We start from the raw sequence: 25,823 nt of genomic DNA on the forward strand, positions 1-25,823 counted from the left end.
CAGCCGGCTGTTTCAAACAGCACAGATAGTGATGGATCAGGGATTCTAACCTCCTGCCACAGAGGGCTTTGATGGGCCAGCCTTCCACCCTGGACGGGGGGGTAGATTGTTTTCAGGAGGCACAGAGGGCCTATTGGACCTGGCCCTGCTGGCAATCCTGTTCCCTATGCAGTATAATATACAGTAGTTGTAGGGTGTGATGGTGGTAGACCATTTTCCCACTATTGTTACGACCCAAACCGTATTGTGCTGGCTCAGAAATGTTTTTCTATGGTGGATGCATAACTACGCCAGCACAATAGAGCTTGGCTCCGCTTTGCTGAGTACTATGAAAAGGGTAGTGTTGTCCTCTCGACACGAGCTACTTCAGTGTCACTGTGTCCTGTTCGTATAAACCCCCCTCCCAGGAGAAGAGGAGACGAGAGAAAAGGCCTCCGTGCTTCTACCTCCAATGTTTTTACCCTTCAAATAAAGGATGATTGAATAGCCATCTCATCTTCCTTGCTTACTATCCGCTACAACAACAACACAATGGTGCTGATGCTAGTGATACTGGCAGGATTTAATATTGCTGGACATAATGGACTTTTTTTAGGGTGGTGGTGTGTTTTTACGATAAATAAACTCGTAAACACGTTTACTTATTCTGTTTTGAAAATGTTTTCCTGCACCAAAGTCAAAATATTTGTTCAGTCATGACAGTTCATCTCTCCAAACACAATAATGGATGCATTAGGTACATTGGAAAGTGTACAGTGTGAGTATCCTGCCACTCCACAAGGCCTGACAAGTCAGCTGACTTCTGTAAAGTAGTGCATAACAACTTTAACAAAAGTGATTCATTAAATTGCTGTAATTAATCAATCAATTAAAAGTAATGAGAGCAGAGAACATTCCAATGTGGTGTTAGACAAAGGACAAGCTTTGAGGTGTGTGTGTGTGTGTGTGTGTGTGCTGCATGCCCAGCTTCAGATGCAATCGTTAGGCAAGGGTGATTTCAGTGTAGGAAAGGACGAAACAGCGTCTGTGCCACCAGTAAGTACAGATAGTAACGTTAGTATAAATCCCCTCGCAAGGTCCCCGCAGCCCGACAACTTTCTCATGGCTTCTGGAGGGAAATGCTATAGGAATGCTCAACCGGTGTCGCTCATTCAACCGACAGAAACTTTCAACCGGTTTTCCCGGAGTCTGAGGCCGAGCCTTCTCTGGTCTCTACTCCTCCCGTTACGGGGTCTGAGACGCCGAAGCCTCCCACCATTAGCTCTAACAAATTGAAAACCCTAGTCATTGGAAACTCCATTACTAGCAGTATTCGACTTAAAACTAATCATCCAGCGATCATACACTGTTTACCAGGGGGCAGGGCGACCGACGTTAAGGCTAATCTGAAGATGGTGCTGGCTAAAGCTAAAACTGGCAAGTGTAGAGAGTATAGGGATATTGTTATCCACATCGGCACCAAAGATGTTAGGATGAAACAGTCAGAGGTCACCAAGCGCAACATAGCTTCAGAGTGTAAATCAGCTAGAAAGATGTGTCAGCATTGAGTAATTGTCTCTGGCCCCCTCCCAGTTAGGGGGAGTGATGAGCTCTACAGCAGAGTCTCACAACTCAATCGCTGGTTGAAAACTGTTTTCTGCCCCTCCCAAAAGATAGAATTTGTAGATAATTGTCTGTCTTTCTGGGACTCACCCACAAACAGGACCAAGCCTGGCCTGGTGAGGAGTGACGGACTCCATCCTAGCTGGAGGGGTGCTCTCATCTTATCTACGAACATAGACAGGGCTCTAACTCCTCTAGCTCCACAATGAAATAGGGTGCAGGCCAGGCAGCAGGCTGTTAACATAGTCAGTGTAGTCAGCTCAGCTATCCCCATTGAGACCGTGTCTGTGCCTCGACCTAGGTTGGGCAAAACTAAACATGGCGGTGTTCGCCTTAGCAATCTCACTAGAATAAAGACCTCCTCCATTCCTGACATTATTGAAAGGGATTGTGATACCTCCCATCTCAAAATAGGGCTACTTAATGTTAGATCCCTTGCTTCCAAGGCAGTTATAGTCAATGAACTAATCACTGATCATAATCTTGATGTGATTGGCCTGACTGAAACATGGCTTAAGCCTGATGAATTTACTGTGTTAAATGAGGCCTCACCTCCTGGTGTCAAGTCCTGACCATAGAGGGTCCTTATTTTCTATGGTGGAGTAGGTCAGGGCGTGACTGGGGGGGTTAGTCTAGTTTATTATTTCTATGTGGTGTTCTAGTTTTGTTTTTCTATGTTGGTGATTTTGTATGATTCCCAATTAGAGGCAGCTGGTAATCGTTGTCTCTAATTGGGGGTCATATTTAGGTAGCCTTTTTTCCACCTGTGGGTTGTGGGATGTTGTATTTTGAGTAAGTGTATGTAGCACCACTGTAGTCAACGTTTGTTGTTCTTTTATTGTTTTTGTTAAGTTTCACAATTAATAAATGCCTTGGTCCATTTCTAAAAACAATCGTGAAACCTGGTTACACTAGTGACCATATCCCTCGCGCAGCCCGCGGAGGTGTTGCTAACATTTACGGTAGCAAATTTCAATTTACAAAAAAAAAAGCCCAGACGTTTTCATATTTTGAACTTCTAGTCATGAAATCTATGCAGCCTACTCAATCACTTTTTATAGCTACTGTTTACAGGCCTCCTGGGCCATATACAGCGTTCCTCACGGAGTTCCCCGAATTCCTATCGGACCTTAGCAGATAATATTCAAATTTTTGGTGACTTTAATATTCACATGGAAAATTCCACAGACCCACTCCAAAAGGCTTTCGGAGCCATCATCGACTCAGTGGGTTTTGTCCAACATGTCTCCGGACCTACTCACTGCCACAGTCATACTCTGGACCTAGTTTTGTCCCGTGGAATAAATGTTGTGGATCTTACTGTTTCGGGCCACCATTTTATTACGTTTGCAATCGCAACAAATAATCTGCTCAGACCCCAACCAAGGATCATCAAAAGTCATGCTATAAATTCTCAGACAACCAGAAAGATTCATTGATGCCCTTCCAGACTCCCTGTGCCTACCCAAGGACGTGAGAGGACAAAAATCAGTTAACCACCTAACTGAGGAACTCAATTTAACCTTGCGCAATACCCTAGATGCAGTCGGACCCCTAAAAACTAAAAACATTTGTCATAAGAAACTAGCTCCCAGAAAATTGGAACGGAAATGGCGCCACACCAAACTGGAAGTCTTCCGACTAGCTTGGAAAGACAGTACCGTGCAGTATCGAAGAGCCCTCACTGCTGCTCGATCATCCTATTTTTCCAACTTGAGCAAAATAAGAACAATCCAAAATGTATTTTTGATACTGTCGCAGAGCTAACTAAAAAGCAGCATTCCCCAAGAGAGGATGACTTTTACTTCAGCAGTAATAAACTCATAAACTTCTTTGAGGAAAAGATCATGATCATTAGAAAGCAAATAACGGACTCCTCATTAAATTTGCATATCCCTCCAAACACTCAAGTGTTTTAGTACTATATATCTTGACACAATGATCTAAATAATCATGGCCTCTAAACATTCAAGCTGCATGATGGACCCTATTCCAACTAAACTACTGAAAGAGCTGCTTCCTGTGCTTGGCCCTCCTATGTTGAACATAATAAATGGCTCTCTATCCACCGCATGTGTACCAAAATCACTGAAAGTGGCAGTAATAAAGCCTCTCTTGAAAAAGCAAAATCTTTGACCCAGAAAATATTTTATAAACTATCAGCCTATATCGAAACTCCCATTCCTCTCAATTTCTTTTGAAAAAGCTGTTGCACAGCAACTCACTGCCTTCCTGAAGACAAAAAAATGTATACAAAATGCTTCAGTCTGGTTTTAGACCCCATCATAGCACTGAGACTACACTTGTGAAGGTGGTAAATTACCTATTAATGGCGTCAGACCGAGGCTTTGCATCTGTGCTCGTGCTCCTAGACCTTAGTGCTGCTTTTGATACCATCGATCACCACAATCTTTTGGAGAGATTGGAAACCCAAATTGGTCTACACGGACAAGTTCTGGCCTGGTTTAGATCTTATCTGTCAGAAAGATATCAGTTTGCCTCTGTGGATGGTTTGTCCTCTGACAAATCAATTGTAAATTTCGGTGTTCCTCAAGGTTCCGTATTTTACCTCTTGGGGATGTCATTCGAAAACATAATGTTAACTTTCACTGCTATGCGGATGACACACAGCTGTACATTTCAATTAAACATGGTGAAGCCCCAAAATTGCCCTTGCTGGAAGCCTGTGTTTCAGACATAAGGAAGTGGATGGCTGCAAACGTTCTACTTTTAAACTCGGACAAGACATAGATGCTAGTTCTAGGTCCCAAGAAACAAAGATATCTTCTGTTGAATCTGACAATTAATCTTGATGGTTGTACAGTCATCTCAAATAAAACTGTGGAGGACCTCGGCGTTACTCTGGACCCTGAACTCTCTTTTGACGAACATATCAAGACTGTTTCAAGAACAGCTTTTTTCCACCTACATAACATTGCAAAAATCAGACATTTTCTGTCCAAAAATGATGCAGAAAAATTAATCCATGCTTTTGATTACTTCAAGGTTAGACTACTGCAATGCTCTACTTTCCGGCTACCCAGATAAAGCACTAAATAATCTTTAGTTAGTGCTAAATACGGCTGCTAGAATCCTGACGAGAACCAAAACATTTGATCATATTACTCCAGTGCTCCCTACACTGGCTTCCTGTTAAAGCAAGGGCTGATTTCAAGGTTTTTCTGCTAACCTACAAAGCATTACATGGGCTTCCTCCTACCTATCTGTCCGATTTGGTCCTGCCGTACATACCTACATTTACGCTACGGTTACAAGATGCAGGCCTCCTAATTCTCCCTCGAATTTCTAAGCAAACAGCTGGAGGCAGAGCTTTCTCCTATAGAGCTCCATTTTTATGACGTGGTCTTCCTTATATCACCCACCACTGAGACCTGTATGCTCTAGTCGGCTGGCCCTCGCTACATATTAGTCGCCAGACCCACTGGCCCCAGGTCATCTTTAAGTCTATGCTAGGTAAAACTCTGCCTTATCTCAGCTCACTGGTCACGATAACAACACCAACCCGTAGCACATGCTCCAGCAGGTACAGTATATCTCACTGGTCATCCCCAAAGCCAACACTCCCTTTGGCCGCCTTTCCTTCCAGTTCTCTGCTGCCAGTAACTGGAAGGAATTGCAAAAATTGCTGAAGCTGGAGACTTATATTTCCCTTACTAACTTTAAACATCAGCTATCTGAGCAGCTAACTGATCGCTGCAGCTGTACATAGTCCATCTGTAAATAGCCCACCCAATCTACCTACCTCATCCCCATATTGTTTTTACTTTTCTGCTCTTTTGCACACCAGTGTCTCTACTTGCACATCATCATCTGCTCATCTATCACTCCAGTATTAATTTGCTAAATTGTAATTACTCCGCTACTATGGCCTATTCATTGCCTTACCTCCTCATGCCATTTGCACACACTGTATATAGACTTTCTTTTATTCTATTGTGTTATTGACTGTACGCTTGTTTATTCCATGTGTAACTCTGTGTTGTTGTTTGTGTCACATTGCTTTGCTTTATCTTGGCCAGGTCGCAGTTGTAAATGAGAACTTGTTCTCAACTAGCCTACCTGGTTAAATAAAGGTGAAATACAAAAAATAATCCATTATCTTCCGAGATATCCAGATTGAGTAATTATGTTGATATATTGTGGCAAACCTCTTCAAGGTTAGGAGCGTTTGTCACAAACTAAGTGGTAAACTGTCACCAAATCACCCAAGAATGAGAGTTCTTTCGAACAGGACAGTACCTGTGTGTTTGTTTCTTCGTCCTGGTCCACCCAGGCCGTAGGCGAGGTCAAGGATAGCAGGGTTCGGTACACGAATCGTGTTCTCGGTAGGTCCAGGTCCAAACGCCAACAGGTAAGTCCAAAACAGTCCAGCTCATACACGGTAAATCCAGCCAATCTCTATTGTCTCTTTCTCTATTGTTCATAGATCCTTCCAGCACTCTCTTCTTCTCTTCCTGGTTTTTCTTGACCCTTTATCTGTGGGTTGGCTCCACCTTCTGAGGGTTCCCCTTGCTTCTGGGACTTGTAGTTTTGGTGGTCGGCCATTTTGTGATCTGTAGTTCTGACAGGGGTGGCCATTTTAGTGATCGGGCAGAGCCCGTTTATTAGTTCTGCTCTCACATATCTGCCATTTACCACTCGACCCCCTTCTTTGCCACAATGTGTTGTTGCGGAAAGGTTACTTTCTAGTGAAGAAGACACGCTATGTTACTGCTGCGTTAGGAGCTACGTTGTTCATATATCACTTTGTAAAAGTATGTCGGAAAAAACTGGCTCTGCTTTTGCACGTTCTGGAGTCAATGAAAAAAACAAAAATCATTTGAATCTCTAACACTAGAGGCCGATCAGTAGCTTTATGATATATTGTCGTGCGTTCTGCAGCTTGGTCAAACGTAAAACAGCCATCTCAGACCCGCCCTACATCTGTTTAATGTGGGCCATACCTGTCCTGTACATGCTCTGCGTACATTATAGCTACAGTACTGTGTGGTACGTGACGGTATAAACTGGACACTTATTATGAAGGATTTACCACAAAATGACATACAGAATCAATGTCTATGGGATTTACTCACCGTGGAGAGACCATGGTGGAGACAGGCACATTCCACAGTTCCATTGGATTAATTACATGGCTCTGTCTATGTCTCTCTGTGTAACTCGTTGGTTATTACTGCATTGTCGGAACAAAAGGCACAAGCATTTCGCTACACTCGCACTAACATCTGCTAACCATGTGTATGTGACAAATAACATTTGATTTGATTTGATATTTGCATAAATCACAATGCATTTCAAAGGCCATAGACCTGAATGGGGAAACCTTGCCACGTAACTAGTCTTCAACCGTTTAAGCTGGAAACTCCATTGAAACTTTAAAACATGCAGACCGGTCTGGAATGGTGTACTTGTATATAGCTTCTTTTATACCATTTATACTTTTTGAACTATAACCATTTTAAATGTACATAAAAGCTACATAGGTTTGAATGGGTAGTATTTTAATTCACTACTTATCTTGAACCATTAAAGCTACCAAAACTAAAATTACTTTAAAATGCGCAGACTGGCACTGGTACACTATTGTGGCTTGAAAAATAATGGTTATTCTACGTATACTTTTCAACCATATTTGCATAAATCCAACTGTATTTCAGGTGCCATAGACTTGAATGGAACAAATTCCGGTCTTCAATCGTTTTAGCTACAAAATGGCCTTCAAACTTTCAAACGTGCAGACTGGTTGGTGGGTGCTGAGCAATGTTCGTTCAAATTTTTTCCGTCAGTAAGCAAATTCCAGGTCTGCTGATTGCAAACTTGAACGTTGTGAAAATTCTGTGCAGCTTCTGTTTACACTGAGGCTGTACCTGCTTTAAGTTACAGTTATAACAGTGGCCAAGTAGGCTACTGTAGCTATTTGATCATAATGTAGGACTACCAGAGTGGCCTACCATCAAAAACAATGGAGAAAATGCTTCCCATAACATTTTAACATGGAAATAGCTGTTCTATCATTCAGCCTACAGTAGCAGCCAATGTGTGGCCTACATTTCATGAGACTTTTGGGGGAGAAAACACGCAGGGCTTGATATTAACCTGTTTATCCACTTGTTAATCAGACAAGGAGCTGACTGCAAATGTGTTGTTTGATGCAAGAAACCACTTTACAAAATAAAATGCATTATTGTTCCCATACCATTATTACAGAGAATAAGATCAATTATGCTACCCTCTGCCTACGGTCTACTTAGTTCATTCAAGACCGTCTCAAAATACAACACTTCCCCTTTAAGACAGAAAAAAAGCTATTTTCAAAGATGGCTAGAAATGCACATATTTTGTGCTCTTGTAGGAAGCAACCACTCCCCCATTGTTGACCAGAAATTAGCTATAACTGAGCTAATAACTCACTAACTAGCAAAGAATATGATCAAATGTGCTTAGGTCGCTACATGCAGCTTTCGATTTGATCTCAAAACAAGTGGTTCTACTCACAACCGCTCATACTGTAAACACAGTCCAGTTCAAAGTGAATGGCACAGATCCATATATGGTAATGGCTATTTGCATGTAGGTCTACTGCAGCTCTGATTGGTTATGGTGCACCAGTCTGTGTAGAGTATGGGCATGAGTCATGCCTGTCAATGCAATAGAATCCTTATCCAATGCGCTCTGCCTACAAGAAAATCCCTTGCACAGTTAGCTTTGCCTACAAAGTGAAACAAATGTTTTGTTTCGATATGTATCATTGAAAGTGGCTAATATTGCATTGACTGGATCACAATTCCCACAGTTGAGAGAAACGTTGATAGTGTTAACTAAAGGGGAAAACTCTAGAAAGTTGACTGAAGTTCAATCTCGTGCTTCTCTGCGTGGGCTGATATTTCTTCTTCGTGGCAGTCCGAGGGGAGCTGGGCAACCGCACACGAACGCAGGTTAAAAGGGTACATTGTTTCTGAGTGAGGTTCAGTTTCTTGTGGAGGAAGAGAGGGCAGGGTGTAACTATAGCAACTCACCGCTGAGCCATGTAGCGTCGGGGTCGTGCACGTGAAAATCTCCTCCGAAGATGTCCTCGATGGTGACTTTCTTCTTGAGGGCAAGGCTATCATCTGCAACTACCAGTGGAATATATCAAGAGAACAAAACAATGGAAGAAGACATAATTAATGAGTTACAGCAATATGATAATGTTAAGGTTCAATTCTCATTCACCTGACTTACCTGTAACTAAGAAAGTGATCTGGCCCTCTTTATTATCTGGTTGCTGTCAGTCAGACAGTACTCTGACATAGTCATACGTTTACAGTCTTCCTTTGTGACTTCAGCAGCCTTCAGCTGCAGGGAAGTGCATTTTCCATTTCCAAAAAACGTTTATATTTTACTTCTCCTGCCACAAGTTGTCTGAGCGGTCATAAAACCAGACCAGGAAACGTCTGGCAGAGTCGGACTATCACGTGTATTTTCTGTCTCTGGAGATTGTAGGACTTCCAGCAGCAGTTCCCAACTCACAGACGCAGCAATTACGGAGAGGTTACAAAGGAGAAATAGACACTTGGCCCAGGGTAACTCTCTATTGATCCACCAGCATCGATTCACTGCAGCCTGGACAGTTTTTCAAGCAGCCATAACTCCCTCTACCCCCAGCTACACAATCCCTTCTGCAGTTGACAGCAAAACTGCAGACCAGACAGGGTGGACAACAGAGGTAAAAGGTTGAATTATATAGAGATGGTGGTGTGTGTGCCTTTCAACCTCATATGCCCACGGTCTGGGAGCCAATACAGTCAGTGCCTTTGCAAGTCTATACATTTACACGTTCTCTTCATCTTTGGTAAATGACTATGGCGAGGGATTCATTCCCAACATGTGGAAAACAGCAGCTCTGCTGCACTGCCAATTATACAAATGACTAGAGCTATTACTGCATAATAATTTCCATTAAACGACACTGAATGGCGTTATACATTAAATCCCCATTACCTTGCGAGAGGATGACCTCACCTCGTCTCTCTGAAAAACCAATACGCAATCTCCAAGCTGACACATTACCATCAACTTCTCTACTCCTGGCTGTCTATGAATGACTGGGCTTATGAAATGAAATGACCCACTGGGCTGTCTGCTAGCAAGGCCAATTGTAATCCCTCTCAATCTAAGTAGAAGTTTTCATTTGGCGGCCTGACTCCGGTATAAGTATGTCTTGATTTAAAGGGGCAATCTGAAGTTGCTACATCTATTTTGGGACTTATAAATTCATGATATGTACCCGTTGATTCCTGAAGAATATAACTGATAAATGTCTCGTGAGCTTAGTTCAACTGTCGTACCCCACCAGAACCCAAAATATAAGCTTGTTTATTACAATGTTTTTAAACTAAGTAAATGTGAACAAACACTGCATAGCCTGAAAACATAGTCAAAACTATCATGTTGATATCATGGATGGTCAGTCCTTGCATACCTCGGTCTATGAATTTGAGTGGTTATATTTCTCCAGACCCATCCTGCAGCTTTTTAGCGAAACAGTGTCTGGGAGACGGAATTATACAACATTTATTTGGGAAGTGATAATGTGTCTGCAGTGTTACGTATTTGATGGTGTGTGTGGTGTAATCTAGCCGATTGTAATGGGCGTTTCTATGTGTGTTTCTATTATAATATAGCTGAGTGTGTTTGTGTTATTACAGATTTAAAATCTTCATTTGATCACCCTGTTGCAGGAAAACGTTCCTGTGATGCAGAAAATAATGAACTTGCATTTTAGGTTTAAAAAGACTTCTGAAGTTTGTCATTTCCACTTTGAAATGTCAGACTTTTATTTTGAAAAATGTGCCAGCCCCTACAAAATGTCAATTAATTATAATCCACATAATAATTCACATTTCCTGTTGCTGCAGTGTTATTTTCCTACTGTAGCAAACTGGCTCAAATTAAGATCCTACATCTGTAGGATATGGTGTGGTGTTTGTAGTGTCCAGTAGCTAAGTGTTAAAGTGTATGCAGATTTATGTGTTACGTACTTGGGGTGAGCACGATGACAGCGGTGACGATCAGAGACAAGATGATGCAGATGACCAGCAGGGCGATGACTATCCCCTTCCAGTTCCTCTGTGGAGGGGCACTGCCCACCAGCTCCTGCAACACAAACAAGCACACATTAAAGTTAATTGGGGTCAATTGGGAGAAAAGGAGGAGAGGCACTGACTACTTGTGTTACTACTGCAGTACTCCTGTGATAGGCTCTCAGCCACACAGCTGTTGAAAGAAACTAGTGGGAATCTAAGTGGCAGAATAAACTCTGAAGGTGGAAATGACAGGAAAAAACAAGAATAAGTTGAAGACAGTTCCTTATGTTAGCGTGTACCGCATTGGGAGATCCAGATAACCTGAGCACATCCTCAAAGTATTTCACCCGAGGCTTCTGCATCACCTTTACCGTAATACGCCTTGCCTCTCCTACAGGCAACGCCAAACAGAGGCTAGATGGTCTATATATGAAACCCTATTACTCTAAACACATACAGTCAAATCCAAGTGACATACAAAACTTAACTATACCCCTATGGTGTAGGTTGAGGCAGATAATTCACCGCACGGTTACACCATCTCATTTGCACATGTAAAAAGCCCAGCATGATATTACACACCCTATTCATTGATAGTTGTGGTAAAGCAAAATGGAGATTGGTTCATGAGACAAGTGTGAGTGTCCTATAGGTGAATCAGACTATCTGTTGGATTGCTACTATATCTGTTGGTATCCAAGGTTGATTCTAGCCTAGTTTCAGTTCTGAAAGTGTTTTAACCAATTCCTCTGACTATCAAGGCATGACAACAGAGTTGGCTAAAGTACAGATATCACAGAGATCTGGAAGTAGGCTAGACGTATTGATGCAGAGAGCCAGTACTCTTGGACCCTGTACAGCGTCTCATCGTTAAGGTCTGTGTCTCTCTCCCCTCCACTGAGCTCTGAGCAGTGGCTGGAGCATAGCGTGTCACTGTGGGCAGATAGAGATCAGGCTTAATTAGGAACAATGCAATCAACAGATCTGGATCAATATGGATCAGTGTTGCTCTGCATCTTTCTGTATGAGGCCATGGTGGTGGTAGTGACTCATGCATGCGTGTGTGTGTGTTAGGGTTGTCATGGTAAAAGCATCAAGATACTACGATACCAGATTTACCTTGGCAGAAAAAAAGAACACGAAGCAGACCATATTCTATGGTTCTTAAAACCTTTATGTAAAATATTGTGTGCTATAGCTTGCAAAATATACAAATGTGATTCTGAGTGACATCATAAGGATGTTTTTTACAACATTAGGACTGTTTTGCTCAAGAAATTAAAAGGCAATTCTGCCATTTGTCAACGTCATATTCAGCCTCTCCATGAAACCAGTGTCTACATAATCTCAGCAAAAAAAGAAACGTCCCTTTTTCAGGACCCTGTCTTTCAAAGATCATTCGTAAAAACCCAAATAACTTCACAGATCTTCGTTGTAAAGGGTTTAAACACTGTTTCCCATGCTTGTTCAATGAACCATAAACAATTATTGAATATGCACCTGTGGAACGGTCCTTAAGACACTAAAAGCTTACAGATGGTAGGCAATTAAGGTCACAGTTATGAAAACTTAGGACACTAAAGAGACCTTTCTACTGACAGGATGGCAACAACAACTGCCCGAGTTACACCAGGAATGCACAATCCCTCCATCAGTGCTCAGACTGTTTCTCAATAGGCCGAGAGAGGCTGGACTGAGGGCTTGTAGGCCTGTTGTAAGGCAGGTCCTCACCAGACATCACTGGCAACAACGTCGCCTATGGGCACAAACCCACCGTCGCTAGACCAGACAGGACTGGCAAAAAGTACTCTTCACTGACGAGTCGCGGTTTTGTCTCACCAGGGGTGTCAACATCTGACTACAGACCGATCTGTTATTGCAATTTATCATCTATGACATTTCAGATTAAGATATGATATTTTTTAATGAAGTGCACATGTAGCGAAAACATTTAACTTTAGGTAAGTAAACAATATTTTTCTTCAGGGTAGCTTTATTGGATCTTAACTTCTTCCAGTGTGAAGTAATTGATAGCTTGGTAAACTATTTTCAGAGTAGCTTCCCACAAAACACTGACAGTGATTTTCAAACCCTGCAACAAGTTTCTCGCCCAATGGAGGGTATTTTCTTGCTCCCCCGCGTCACTGTGAATGTCATACAGTTTGAAAATCACAGTTTAAAAAAAATGTTTTAACTTTTAATGATGTCATCGGGTAGAACTTTTTAACAAAATATTTTTTTTCTATAAAACTTAGAAATGCGAAATCTCACATATGTTGACAATGGTAATGTACTGGAGATAATGAAAATGAGGTTGAAAAGTGGTGGAGTTGCCCTTTAAATCTGCTCCTTGTTTTGTTTCCTTGCCACGATACTTCTTCGTATCGCGATACTGGTGGCAACCCTAGTGTGTATGTGTGTTTGCATGTGTGTAACAGCAGCAGTTTCTTATATTATTGTTTCTGCAGAGGCATCTCCCACATATTAAACTGATAGTGAGATAAGGCTGGAGACTGAGACAGAGGAAATGAATCTGCCTGTGTTATCACCTTCTAATGGAAATTCTCCAACTGTGGATTCATCAGGAAATCACTGTCTGCTGCCCTCTGACCTCCGCAAGGAATAAACAAATGAATAGTATGGTCTGCAGATCAAATGTACAGATCAAGTCCCATAGATATCTACAGTACACTGCAAAGGTTAAGGTGAGAATTTATTACAACCAGTCAATCGTCCATTTTGAACACTCAAAGACTTTTGCACACTTTGAAGACAACCTTTGAGAGCCTGGCATCACTGATCCTAACATCGCTGAGCCTCTCACATTAAATGACTGTCTTTACTGTAGTTTTTTGTCTTGCCAACGCTGTGGTGCGCCGTCGTGCACACTAAACGATGTGGCACACACTACAAGATTCTTTACTTGGTCGCAAAAAAAACATTATGTGATTAGATTGGTAACGCAGCTAGAATAAGCTGTGACTCACAGCAGCCTCAAACGTTTTCAGTCAGACATTCACACCTGTCATACAGAGTTCAAATATCTAGCCAACATTTTGAATTGAATAACATTGCTTGGGAACTTCTGAGCTGTTATGATTTGACACTTTGGCTTTGGTTAAAGGCAAGTACAAATTGCATACTGGTAGTAGTCATCGCTCCTTCTCGAGAGTCTACACATTCTGGGTGAAGCGAAACAACGTTGTCTCACTGGCTTCTTCTCTGGCGAGCTGTCTTTGTTTTTTGCTGATCACCGTTCTCAAAACTTGACGTTGCACACAACGAGAGCATTGTCTATTTCGTGCCGATCAAATCAAACATGTTTGAAAATATCGGGATGCCTGGGTCTGCTCAAATACGGGATCGGTAGCCCTCAGAGTGCGTCTCTGACTCGCTCACATTAAACGAGCATCGGTGACGGCCACTCGCCCCGAGTAGGCAATGGCATGGGGATTTTGTCTTCAATATCAAAAACCTGTCTAGGACAAGTTTGTATTGTGTAGTGTACTCCAGGCTTTAGAGGAGACTGGTAGCCTAGCTTTAAGAGCTTTGGGCCAGTTACCGAAAGGTTGCTAGTTCGATTCCCTGAGCCAATTTAGTGAACAATCTGTCGATGTGCCCTTGAGCAAGGCACGTAACCCTAATTTCTCTGGTAAGTCGCTCAGGATAAGAGCATCTGCTAAATGACTCATATTTAAAATGTTATGGCTCAGTGATAATAGAACCTACAGCAGAAGCAACATCCCACTGGGCACACACTGGTTGAATCAACATTGGATCCACGTCATTTCAATGAAATTACATTTAACCAATGTTAAATTGACCTCTGTTGCCGGAGGGATATCCAATTACATTCTATTCTAACCGAGGAGCTGGGAAAATCTTTGCTCAGCAGAACCATACTAGCCATCTTGATGCCAGTCTAAATAGCCCTTGTGAATATTCAATCTCTCCAGGCTGTAGGCTTTTTCACCCTTTTGCCTCCTCTCTAGTCTCCTGCTCCCTTCTCCTCCTCTCTAGTCTCCTGCTCCCTTCTCCTCTCTAGTCTCCTGCTCCCTTCTCCTCCTCTCTAGTCTCCTGCTCCCTTCTCCTCCTCTCTAGTCTCCTGCTCCCTTCTCCTTCTCTCTAGTCTCCTGCTCCCTTCTCCTCCTCTCTAGTCTCCTGCTCCCTTCTCCTCCTCTCTAGTCTCCTGCTCCCTTCTCCTCCTCTCTAGTCTCCTGCTCCCTTCTCCTCCTCTCTAGTCTCCTGCTCCCTTCTCCTCCTCTCTAGTCTCCTGCTCCCTTCTCCTCCTCTCTAGTCTCCTGCTCCCTTCTCCTCCTCTCTAGTCTCCTGCTCCCTTCTCCTCCTCTCTAGTCTCCTGCTCCCTTCTCCTCCTCTCTAGTCTCCTGCTCCCTTCTCCTCCTCTCTAGTCTCCTGCTCCCTTCTCCTCCTCTCCAGTCTACTCCTTCTGTTTACCTCATCAACATGCTTACAGCAGGGCTGTTCAACACGAGTCCAAGGAGGCCAGTATGAGCCCCGGAGAAGTAAACAAAATTGGGAATATTTCAGAAACATCCTACACCTTACTTCCTGATGGAAATATATATCTTTATACATACTGCCAACACTAAATCACCTTTTAACAAGAGCGACTCTTTATCTTCTATATATTTCTCTTCCATTTGGTTTGTCTGTATATCTCAGTTCTTGTTGCAACCTGTGTGTCAGCCAACAGGTCCTCAGTTCACCGTTTCACCAACACCTGCCAGCTGCTGTTGTCATCTGAAACACCTACCCGGTTACTGCTAGTCATTACCATCCATATCTCATCCTCTAGCAACAATAGAACAAACACTGCTGTGACAATATGTGAATTTAGGCACACTGCCTCCACACAAAACGTACCAGGTTGTTGGTGTATGTAGCCTGCAGACACAGTACCGGTCCTGAATACAAATGATGTGTTGCGTGTTCATACTCCTTTAATGCACTGAATGAGTCGAACTGAGGGCAACAACAAAAAGACATTGCCATGTATAAAACATGTAGTCTGATCTGCATGAATTCATTACATTAGGTTGTACAGTATTCTTATGGTGTTCTTCAGCAACTCAACAAAGGGACGATTTTGAGCCAACAAATACTAACTCTACTGAAGTTGATTAAAAAAATGATGTAGGCCTACAAAGACCTTCATTGGCACCAATAACCATCTCACTACAGGAAAACAGACAGTGGCCAAAAAAAACCTCCTACAGATGTTCTTTCTGTCCTATCTGCTAACAAGCTATACGCTCCAGCGCTACATTACAAAAATTGGCTTTCACTCATGCACCCTCACCAAGAGGGGGGTTGAGCCCACAAAGAGTCAAGAATACTTCCTTTGAATGCAAGAGAAAGTGCAGAACTCTTGAGTGAGCTTCTTTGGGCACGGCATGGGAATTCTCATCCATTAGGCAGAGCTGGTGTATTAGCCAGCACGCACTGGGTTTGACAACAATAAGAGGCTCCATCAATAAATGAGGACCAGAGCCATTTTCACCCCTGCTGTTTTTAGCAGACATACACCACACCAAAACAAAGCACGCCAGCGTAGTCCATCACTCGCTCTCTGTTTCTCTCTCTCTCTCTCTCAATCAAAAAGAATGGAAAGTCACAAGAGGGAAAACAACAGATTTTCTTTCCATCACTTTGCCATTCTTCATTCTATTTTCAGGTGTGTGTGCTAAAGTATAAGATTGTGTATCCACCTCACTCTGGATCTCCATCTCTTGCCTAATTCAGACAGAATTGACGGTATGTTTCAGGTTCATATTGTCACGTGTACAAGAAAGGTGTAATGCCTTTCTTGCAAGCTCTTTCCAAACAATGCAGTAATCAATATCCGTAGTATTATAAGATAAATAAAATAAAGTAGAACAAGAACACATGAGAAATAGAAGTAATAAGAACAAGAGAAAGTAAGCTTGCTACAGTTGAAGTGGGAATTTTTACATACACTTAGGTTGGAGTCATTAAAACTCGTTTTTCAACCACTCCACAAATGTCTTGTTAATAAACTATAGTTTTGGAAAGTTGGTTAGGACATCTACTTTGTGCATGACACAAGTTATTTCTCCAACAATTGTTTACAGCCAGATTATTTCACTTATAATTCACTGTATCACAATTCCAGTGGGTCAGAAGTCTGCATAAAATAAGCTTAGAAAATCCCAGAAAATTATGTCATGTCTTTAGAAGCTTCTGATAGGCTAATTGACATAATTTGAGTCAATTGGAGGTGTACCTGTGGATGTATTTCAAGGCCTACCTTCAAACCCAGTGCCTCTTTGCTTGAGATCATGGGAATGCAATTTCCAAATGCCTGAAGGTACCACGTTCATCTGTACAAACAATAGTGCGCACGTATTAACACCATGGGACCACGCAGCCGTCATACCACTCAGGAAGGAAACGCGTTCTGTCTCCTAGGGATGAACGCGGAAATCAATCCCAGAACAACAGCAGAGGACCTTGTGAAGATGCTGGAGGAAACCGGTACAAAAGCATCTATAGCCACAGTAAAACGAGTCCTATATCGACATAACCTGAAAGGCCGCTCAGCAAGAAGAAGCCACTGCTCCAAAACCGGCATAAAAAAGCCAGACTACGGTTTGTAACTGCACATGGGGACAAAGATACTTTTTGGAGAAATGTCCTCTGGTCTGATGAAACAAAAATAGAACTGTTTGGCCATAATGACCATCGTTATGTTTGGAGGGAAAAGGGGGAGGCCTGCAAGCCGAAGAACATCATCCCAACCGTGAAGCACGGGGCTGGCAACATCATGTTGTGGGGGTGCTTTTCTGCAGAAGGGCCTGGCCGCACTTCACAAAATTGATGTCATCATGAGAAAGGAAAATTGTGCGGATATATTGAAGCAACATCTCAAGACATCAGTCAGGAAGTTAATTTGCTTGGTCCCAAATGAGTTTTCCAAATGGACAATGACCCCAAGCATACTTCCAAAGTTGTGGACAACAAAGTTAAGATATTGGAGTGGTCATCACAAACCCCTGACCACAATCCTATAGAAAATTTGTGGGCAGAGCTGAAAAAGCGTGTGCGAGCAAAGAGGCCTACAAACCTGACTCAGTTACACCAGCTCTGTCAGGAGGAATGGGCCAAAATTCATCCAACTTATTGTGGGAAGCCAAGTTAACTTGACCCAAGTTAAACAATTTAAAGGCAATGCTACCAAATAATAATTGAGTGTATGTAAACTTCTGATCCACTGGGAATGTGATGAAAGAAATAAAAGCTGAAATAAATTATTCTCTCTACTATTATTCTGATATTTCACATTCTTAAAATAAAGTGGTGATCGTAACTGACCTAAGACATGACATATCTACTAGGATTAAATGTCAGGAATTGTGACAAATTTAGTTTAAATGTATTTCGCTAAGGTGTATGTAAACTTCCGACTTCAACTGTATATACAGGGGCAGTTCCAGGGTCAGCGCCAATACCATATTTACAATGTGCAGGGATACTGGGGTGGTAGAGGTAGACATGTATAGAGGTAAGGTGACTAGGCATCAGGATATATGATAAATGGAGCAGCAGCAGCATATATGATGATTGTACGTGAGTGTGCGTGTGTGTGTATGTGTGTGTGTGTGTATGTAGAGTCAGTATGAATGTGTGTGTGTTTTGTGTGTGTGAGCCAATTTAAGTCTTTGTGTAGAGTCCTGTGACTGTGCATTTAATAAGTAAAATAAAAGGGTCAGATGCAGATAGTCCATGCAGCCATTTCATAAGTTATTTAGCAGTCTTAAAGCTTAGGGATAGAAACTGTTCAGGAGCCTGTTGGTGTCAAACTTGTTACTCCGGTACCACAGAAAGATCAGTCTATGGCTTGGATGGCTGGGCTATTTGACAATGTTTCGGACGTTCCTTTCACACCACCTGATATAGAGGTCCTGGATGGCAAGGAAGCTCGGTCCCAATGATATACTGAGATGTCCGCACCCCATATGTAGCGCCATGTGATCGAGGGTGGTGCAGTTGCCATTTCAAGCAGTGATGCAGCCAGTCAAGATGCTCTCAATGGCGGAGTTGTATAGCTTTCTCCTCCCTGTAGACTGTCTCATCATCATGGGTGATCAGATCTACCACCGTCGTGTCGTCAGCAAACTTGATAATGGTGTTGTAGTCGTGCATGGCCACGCAGTCGTGGGTGAACAGGGAGTACAGGTGGGGAACTAAGCACACACCCCTGTTGGGCCACCGTGTTGAGGGTCAACGTGGCAGAGGTGATGTTGCCTACCCTCACCACCTGGGGTTAGCCGGTCAAGAAGTCCAGGATCCATTTGCAGAGGGAGGTGTTCAGTCCCAGAGTCCCTAACTTGGTGACAAGCTTGGAGGGGACTGTGGTGTTGAACGCTGAGCTGAGGTCAATGAACAGCATTCTCACAACGGTATTTCTCTTATCTAGGTGGGTGATGGCAGTGCAGAGTGCAATTAAGATTGTGTTGTCTATGGATCTGTTGGGGCGGTATGCAAATTAGGGAGGGTCTAGTGTGTCTGGGATGGTGGAGTTAATGTGTGCCATAACCAGCCTCTCAAAGCTTCATGATTACATATGTGAGTGCTACAGGGCGGTAGTCATTATGGCACGAAGCCTTAGAGGTCTTGGGAACAGGAATGATGGTGGTCAGCTTGAGACGTGGGGATTACAGACTGGGAGAGGTTGCAAATGACCATGAATATGCCTGTCAACTGTTCTGCGTCTGCTCTGAGAACATGCCCTGGAATACAGGCCGGCCCCGCCGCCTTCCAAGTGTTGACCAGAATAAAAACCTTACTCATGTGAGGGAAATGTTATGTTTATGTATTAAATAAATGCTACAAACTATCAGATCAATGCTACTTTCTAATAACTTATTAGAAAGGTTCATGCAGGTGACTGACTGATCGTGTATGGAGGAATTCTCACTATCACTGTTCCTCAACTTGGCAGTACGCCCAGAATATTGCTATGGGAACAACCAAGGTATCTCAGTTTCAATGTCTCAACTTGGAGAGAGAGAAAAACCTGGTGAGCTATTGGTCAGTCATGTGCGAGCCACCGGTAGTGATTAATTAATTATGCTAAATCATGCAAATATAACTTGTCTGTGTATAGCCGTACATAAGACAACTGCTGGGACTGCCACAGCAGAGCTCCTGACTGATGTGTACTGTGGCGCATTGAGTTGGTTTGAACCTCTCCAGTGCTGACAAATAAAGGAGGATTTATTTAAGATTGACTTTGAGTGTCCCTGTGTAAGAATTTCCACGACACACATCGACCTCGGAGAGCATGAACACCCAGACCCCTGTGTCCTCTTGCATGGCTTGGTGTTGTTTTCATCTAAGTGTGCATAAAATGCATTGAGTTTGTCTGGTTGAGAGGCACCTTCCTTTGTAATCTGTAATGGACTGTTGCCACATGCGGTAGGCATCGGAGCCTTTGTATTTTGAAAAGAGTAGAATAGCATATATTGAGTTGAATTGTGTTACTTGTCTGTGCAGTTTATAGGCTACATGGCTATGCCATGCACATGAAATCAATCATTTGTTATTTTGACATGTACATTCCCCTGCCCTGATCACAGTCAACACATAGTTAGAATATAATGGAATATTAAAGAATAAAATATAAATCATATTTTTCCATCACAACTTGAGTGTCGTGAGAATGCGTTGAACTGCTGTAATATAGCAAAAAAAGTGGTGCTTGAATGTGCTTTCGAAATCTTACAATCTTCTCTTTCTGATCATGTAAATAACTTCGAAATCTGACCTGGATGATTTGAAGAAAAAAAATAACGCTTTTCTTAAACGCTTTTCTCTCTCCACTTTGATTCAATACCATTGTACATTGATAGCCTGCTAGCAAACTTCCTTGCCAACTGAAGTTTAAAAGTAGCAGCAGACAGTTATCTAAATAGTACTAATCACAGTAAAATATGCTCAACATAAACATCCAAGAAGATACTGCAGCCTACAGCTTTTGTAACTGCAGGAGAACAGGAATAAGTGAAGTGGCTTGCATAGTTGCGCACGGGCTCATCATATGTGTAGCTGAAGAAGCTCATTCATATTATCCCATCATTTGTTGGCTAAATATTAGGCCTTTTGCAACTGCAGAAGAATGAATCATCACCAGCCAATGTGATCACACCATCACATGCTTTCTCTCCTTTTGAACTTCCCACCAGTTATTGTGGTTGAAGACAGACTACTAGCAGTTTGAAGTTAGAAATGTATGCATATTAACCCATTATTTATTAGCTAAATATAAGGGCCTTTAAATATTTACCTGTTGAAGTAAGAAAAAAAATGAAATGGCAGATCTGTGTGTGTTCCCCCAGGCTAAATGCTAAAGCATTTCAGTGACAATGGACAAGAACAGCTCAAGGACAGGACTACATACACTTACATGAAGATACAAAATACAGTAAAAGCATTTATTTAAAGCTTTGCGATTGACAAAGACAATTTTGATGTTGGACAACAACAGAATGTTCATGATTTTGCCGTGTCTTTGGCTATGCCGGATTAAGTGATATGACATGGTATTCTATAAAATAATTTCTCCGTAATTAATATTACCTGATTGAGCTAATCATGTAAATGTAATGAACTAGAGAGTCGTGGCACCACAAAATAATATTTATAGAGCTGTTATCTTCCGAATAAACTCTTAAAGACCTAGTAATATTTTACATCAATAGCAGTCAATATTAATCGTCATCTTAATTCAGTCTCATCTGAAAGTTGTAAATTCTTAGTCTGCATGAACCCTGGCTAACAAGTTGAATCAGCAATACAAAATTTGGTTTAATTATTTATTTACAAAATACCTAACTAATCACACAGAACTACACATACACAGAATTAAATCATAACTTGATTACAAATTACGTCGTAATGGAAAAAGTCCCTAGCGGGCGGAACAGATATGATAGCTTGTTACAGAAAAGAAAAGGGACTGGGTGAAAGTGAAAGAGCGGGAAGACTGAGGGAAAAAGGGTGAAGCTGTGCTATCGTAAATACAGTATCTTATGCATTCTAAATTACCGCCCATTTGGAAAAGGAAAATTAAATAAATATTTACTCTGAGCTGCGCTTCGGTAGGTTGGTGGTACATGGAAGGCCGTGTTGTCCAACTGAGTTCTTTGTCCTTTGAAGAATGTCTCTGCTGGTAAATTGAATACGTTGTAGTAACGTAGTTGTGTGGTAGACGGGATACTCTGTCTGTTCCCTCTTAACCCCTGTTTGCAGCGGCTGTTGCTAACTCAACGGCTAGGAGGTATCACTTTTGTAGTGAATAAGAGTTCAAAGTTCATACCATTCGCAACCAAAGCTCACGCTGATGTTGGCTTCGTTCTGTAGTTATTAGCTGAACCATTCTGACATCAGACCACCGTCCTCACGTCCTCGGAACCGGAGGTTATATTGTTGTCAAGGGCTTATATAGGAAGGGAGAGGAGGGCGTGTTTGAAAGGTTTTCTAGCCCATGTCCCTTCACAGGAGCGAGCCACTGATTGAGCAGAGCCCTATCTTATGAAAACCCAAATCTCACATTTTAGAAGCTAAAATCACATTTCATCCCATCAAGAATAATTTCATATTCAAACATTTAAATTGAACAAAAATTCCATGTGAATCCGATAACTCTGATGTGTAGACTTTCCACTTTAGAGTTTATGTCCCAGATGACAACCGAACTGACATCATATTCATTAAGTACCACCGCATATGTTCAATTGGTCGCATTACCAGAATATAGTTCATTTCCCCCCACCTTCTGATGTTCCCAGAATCTCTATGTTAACCAAGGGTTTTGCAAATGTAACATCAGTAGGGTAGAGAGAGAAAAAGGGGGGAAGGGGTATTTATGACTGTCATAAACCTACCCCCAGGCCAACGTCATGACAATTTAATGCGTGCCAAAGCCGGTAAGATGAAAGGCGAAATTTAACACTGAGGCGTTAGCGGGACTTTTAAACATAATACTGCATTTATGACTACCTCGGTTCGCGAGTAAAAGCACAGGTGTTGTTACGGGAAATACCTTTCAGATATAAAGGCGGTAAAAAGTTGATGGCATGGTAAAATTGATGGCTTTTCGTCTGTGTATGAATGGGACATTTCTCTCTCCATCTCGATGTCCCTATGTCTCTCTAGCTGTCTCCCTGCTTTTCCCGCTCTCTTTGCTGAAGTGTCAAAATGGATCTTTTCTCATCTCTGAGCACCCGGTTTCCACGGTAACAAAGAGAGTCCTGGGCTGTTTTAAACACGTAAAAGACACACCCTCGCCACGGCCATCTTTGCCATCGGTCCAAATAATTAGCCAAGCAAGGGAAGTTGGCAACGTAAGCCCCTCAACCCTTGTTTGTGATTGAGTGTGCAAGTGTACAATTCTGTTCACTCTGGGGCCTGAAACATCCCATAATTCAATTTGGAATGATTGTACATCCGCTAAGAAAAGTCAGCCAAAACTTAGAACCAACATTAATAAGAAGAAGTCAACATACAAGTGTAAGTAAAAACGAATGTAAATAAGTTAGAAATTGTGCTGCTAACGCACTTGATGGCACAAACACATATCATCAAAGTAATTATGTTTTTCTTTGTTTAGCTTTTGGAAATGTTAGCTAGAGCATACAACTTTCCCTGACATCACACTTACACATTGTCATTTTTGATTTACCTGATATTGTCGGATGCTAGTATTCAATGTCTGCGGATGTGTTGTCTTCTTGCCAAGATATGCAATGCAATCACAATTGACTGTAGCGTATATAAAGCACACACAACAGCTACCGGTGGTTCCACGATGACTGAAAACACAACCTTGGGACGAATTAGTGACACATTTCCGGGCAAGGGCGGTCCATTTAAAATTCATTCATTCATCCCTCACCCTGCAAGTGTCAACTCATCATACGTCACCACTTCATTTGAGGGCTGAGGGGAGAGGGTTTTTCTTTTACGTGTTTGGAATGCAGCCCTGGAAGTCTGAAGAGCAGAAAAAGTGTGGGGGTGCCATTACTGACAGGTGGATAGGGAGCAGATACATATGGAGTTCATGAAAATGATTGGTGAGTGGAGAGTCAAGGGTCTGAAATAAAGGAATACACACTTGAACAAGTGATGAGAAATACAGGAGTGCACACTTGAACAGGTGACCAGAAATACAGTGCACACTTGAACAGGTGACCAGAAATACAGTACACACTTGAACAGGTGACCAGAAATGCAGTACACACTTGAACAGGTGACCATGCAGTTCAAGATAGATTAGCCTGGTATTCGTCTGACACCTGTCACATGATCTATCATTCAAATGTCACATAGCCATAACCTGATAGGGGTCAAGAGGGGTCAAGCCCTGCCCTGTGAGTGGCTGGGCACTGACTGATTGGGGTTAACTTCTCCCCTGAAACACCATCATCAAGAATTTCATGGGCATTAACTAGTGAGATTAAGAATGCATGCCAGCCCAGCAGGGTATTTAGTAGGGTTTGAACGAGGGCACCTGTCTGAGGCTAGTGTGCCACTGCCCGCTGCTCTATTCGGAAACTTGGACCCTTCTGTCCTCCTGCCGTCAATCGAGGTCTGAATAGGACAAATTAAGTCTATTGTCTGACGATAATGGGCACCAACTGCTCTTTGAATCAGATACCTGCTGTGGACATTATGATAAAAGGGTCAACTGTGATGGGAGGGTTTAACATTTATGGTGAAAGATAGGTAGGCCTACAAATCAACATGTACCCACTCCATACTGTACTCTGCCATGGCATAACACATTTGATAGCTTAAGAAAAGTACCGGCACACATACTGTATACTTCAGAAGAGAAAATGTGCTAAGGTTCACTGAAGGGGGTTCACTGAAGTGACTCATACCATTGTATTTCAACACAATGGTAAAATACTTAGGACTAAAACAAGTGCTTTGTGTTGTCCTCCATTAGACTCCAGCCAAAACCTATTCAATTATTCATACCTCAGCCTTTTATTCCTTTCTGTGATTTTTCTTTTGGAATTAATTATTTAATATCTATCTTCACCTAAAGAATGTTCTGTTCTGCTACAGTGATTGCTGTGGTAACCTCCTCCTACATTGGAATGGGAAATTCTTTGTCACATCCTGATCGGTTTCACCTGTCTTTGTGCTTGTCTCCACCCCCCTCCAGGTGTCGCCCATCTTCCCCTGAGCATTTATATCTGTTGTAAGAATATGTCGAAGATAAATACACATTGCAGAGAACGAGAGGACTAGAATTAACGTGTGTTTTCTGTAATAGATAATTATTTATCAATGGGTCAGAGACATGGGAGGAATTTGTCTGTACAGTGATTCTGAAATAGGACACTTGTTATTTTCCCATTGGCCCAGTTATACAGCAAGGACTTCTAATTGGTCAACCACTAGCTAGGCCTGGGTTATAAAACGACATTCTGTCCCTTTGTTCTGTGGAGAAAACCACAGGAGAGAATCTCTGAGGACAGGGGAGAACGACCATCTGCCTCACCGTATGATATGTCGTCTTCGAATAAACCTATTTTCGTCCCCCTGATTTGCTTTGGGGTCTTTGTTATTAAAGAATAACATCAACTGCTAACACTGTTTTCTTTGTTTGTCTGTTGCCAGGTAGTCTTGTCTTGTCAGCTCTTACCAGGGTGTTTTCCCATTTTCCTGTGTTTGTTTGTTTCCTAGTTTTCCCGGTTCTGACCATTCTGCCTGCCCTGACCCCGAGCCTGCCTGCCTTCCTGTACCTGTCTGACTCTGACCTGATTGCGAACCTCTGACTGCCCTGATCCCGAGCCTGCCTGCCATCCTGTACCTGTCTGACTCTGACCTGATTGCGAACCTCTGCCTGCCCTGACCCCGAGCCTGCCTTCCATCCTGTACCTGCCTGACTCTGACGTGTTTACGAACATCGGCCTGCCCTCGACCTGCCCTTTGCGCCGTGTTATAATACATGATTGAGAACTGTACTATCCGCCTCCCGTGTCTGCATCTGGGTCATATCCTGAGTTGTGATATTCTTGTAAACTGTATGAATCCATCACTGACAATGCTGCACAGAAAAGTAATCAGAACATAGCAACA

The 25,823-nt window shown here is 42.4% G+C and overlaps 1 protein-coding gene across 1 annotated transcript in view; it reads right to left on the minus strand.

Annotated features, from left to right (window-relative positions):
- LOC135558768 (dipeptidyl aminopeptidase-like protein 6) overlaps positions 1–25,823 on the minus strand; it is a 128,298-nt gene that overhangs the window by 41,269 nt on the left and 61,206 nt on the right. Inside the window, exons 2-3 of the mRNA XM_064992877.1 lie at positions 10,644–10,758; positions 8,640–8,738 (exon numbers count right to left, since the gene is read on the minus strand). Coding sequence (XP_064848949.1) covers positions 8,640–8,738; positions 10,644–10,758 — 214 coding nt within the window. The remainder of the gene's footprint in view (positions 1–8,639; positions 8,739–10,643; positions 10,759–25,823) is intronic.

This window comes from Oncorhynchus masou, chromosome 17, assembly GCF_036934945.1.
Source record: "Oncorhynchus masou masou isolate Uvic2021 chromosome 17, UVic_Omas_1.1, whole genome shotgun sequence".
NCBI classification, from domain to species: domain Eukaryota; kingdom Metazoa; phylum Chordata; class Actinopteri; order Salmoniformes; family Salmonidae; genus Oncorhynchus; species Oncorhynchus masou.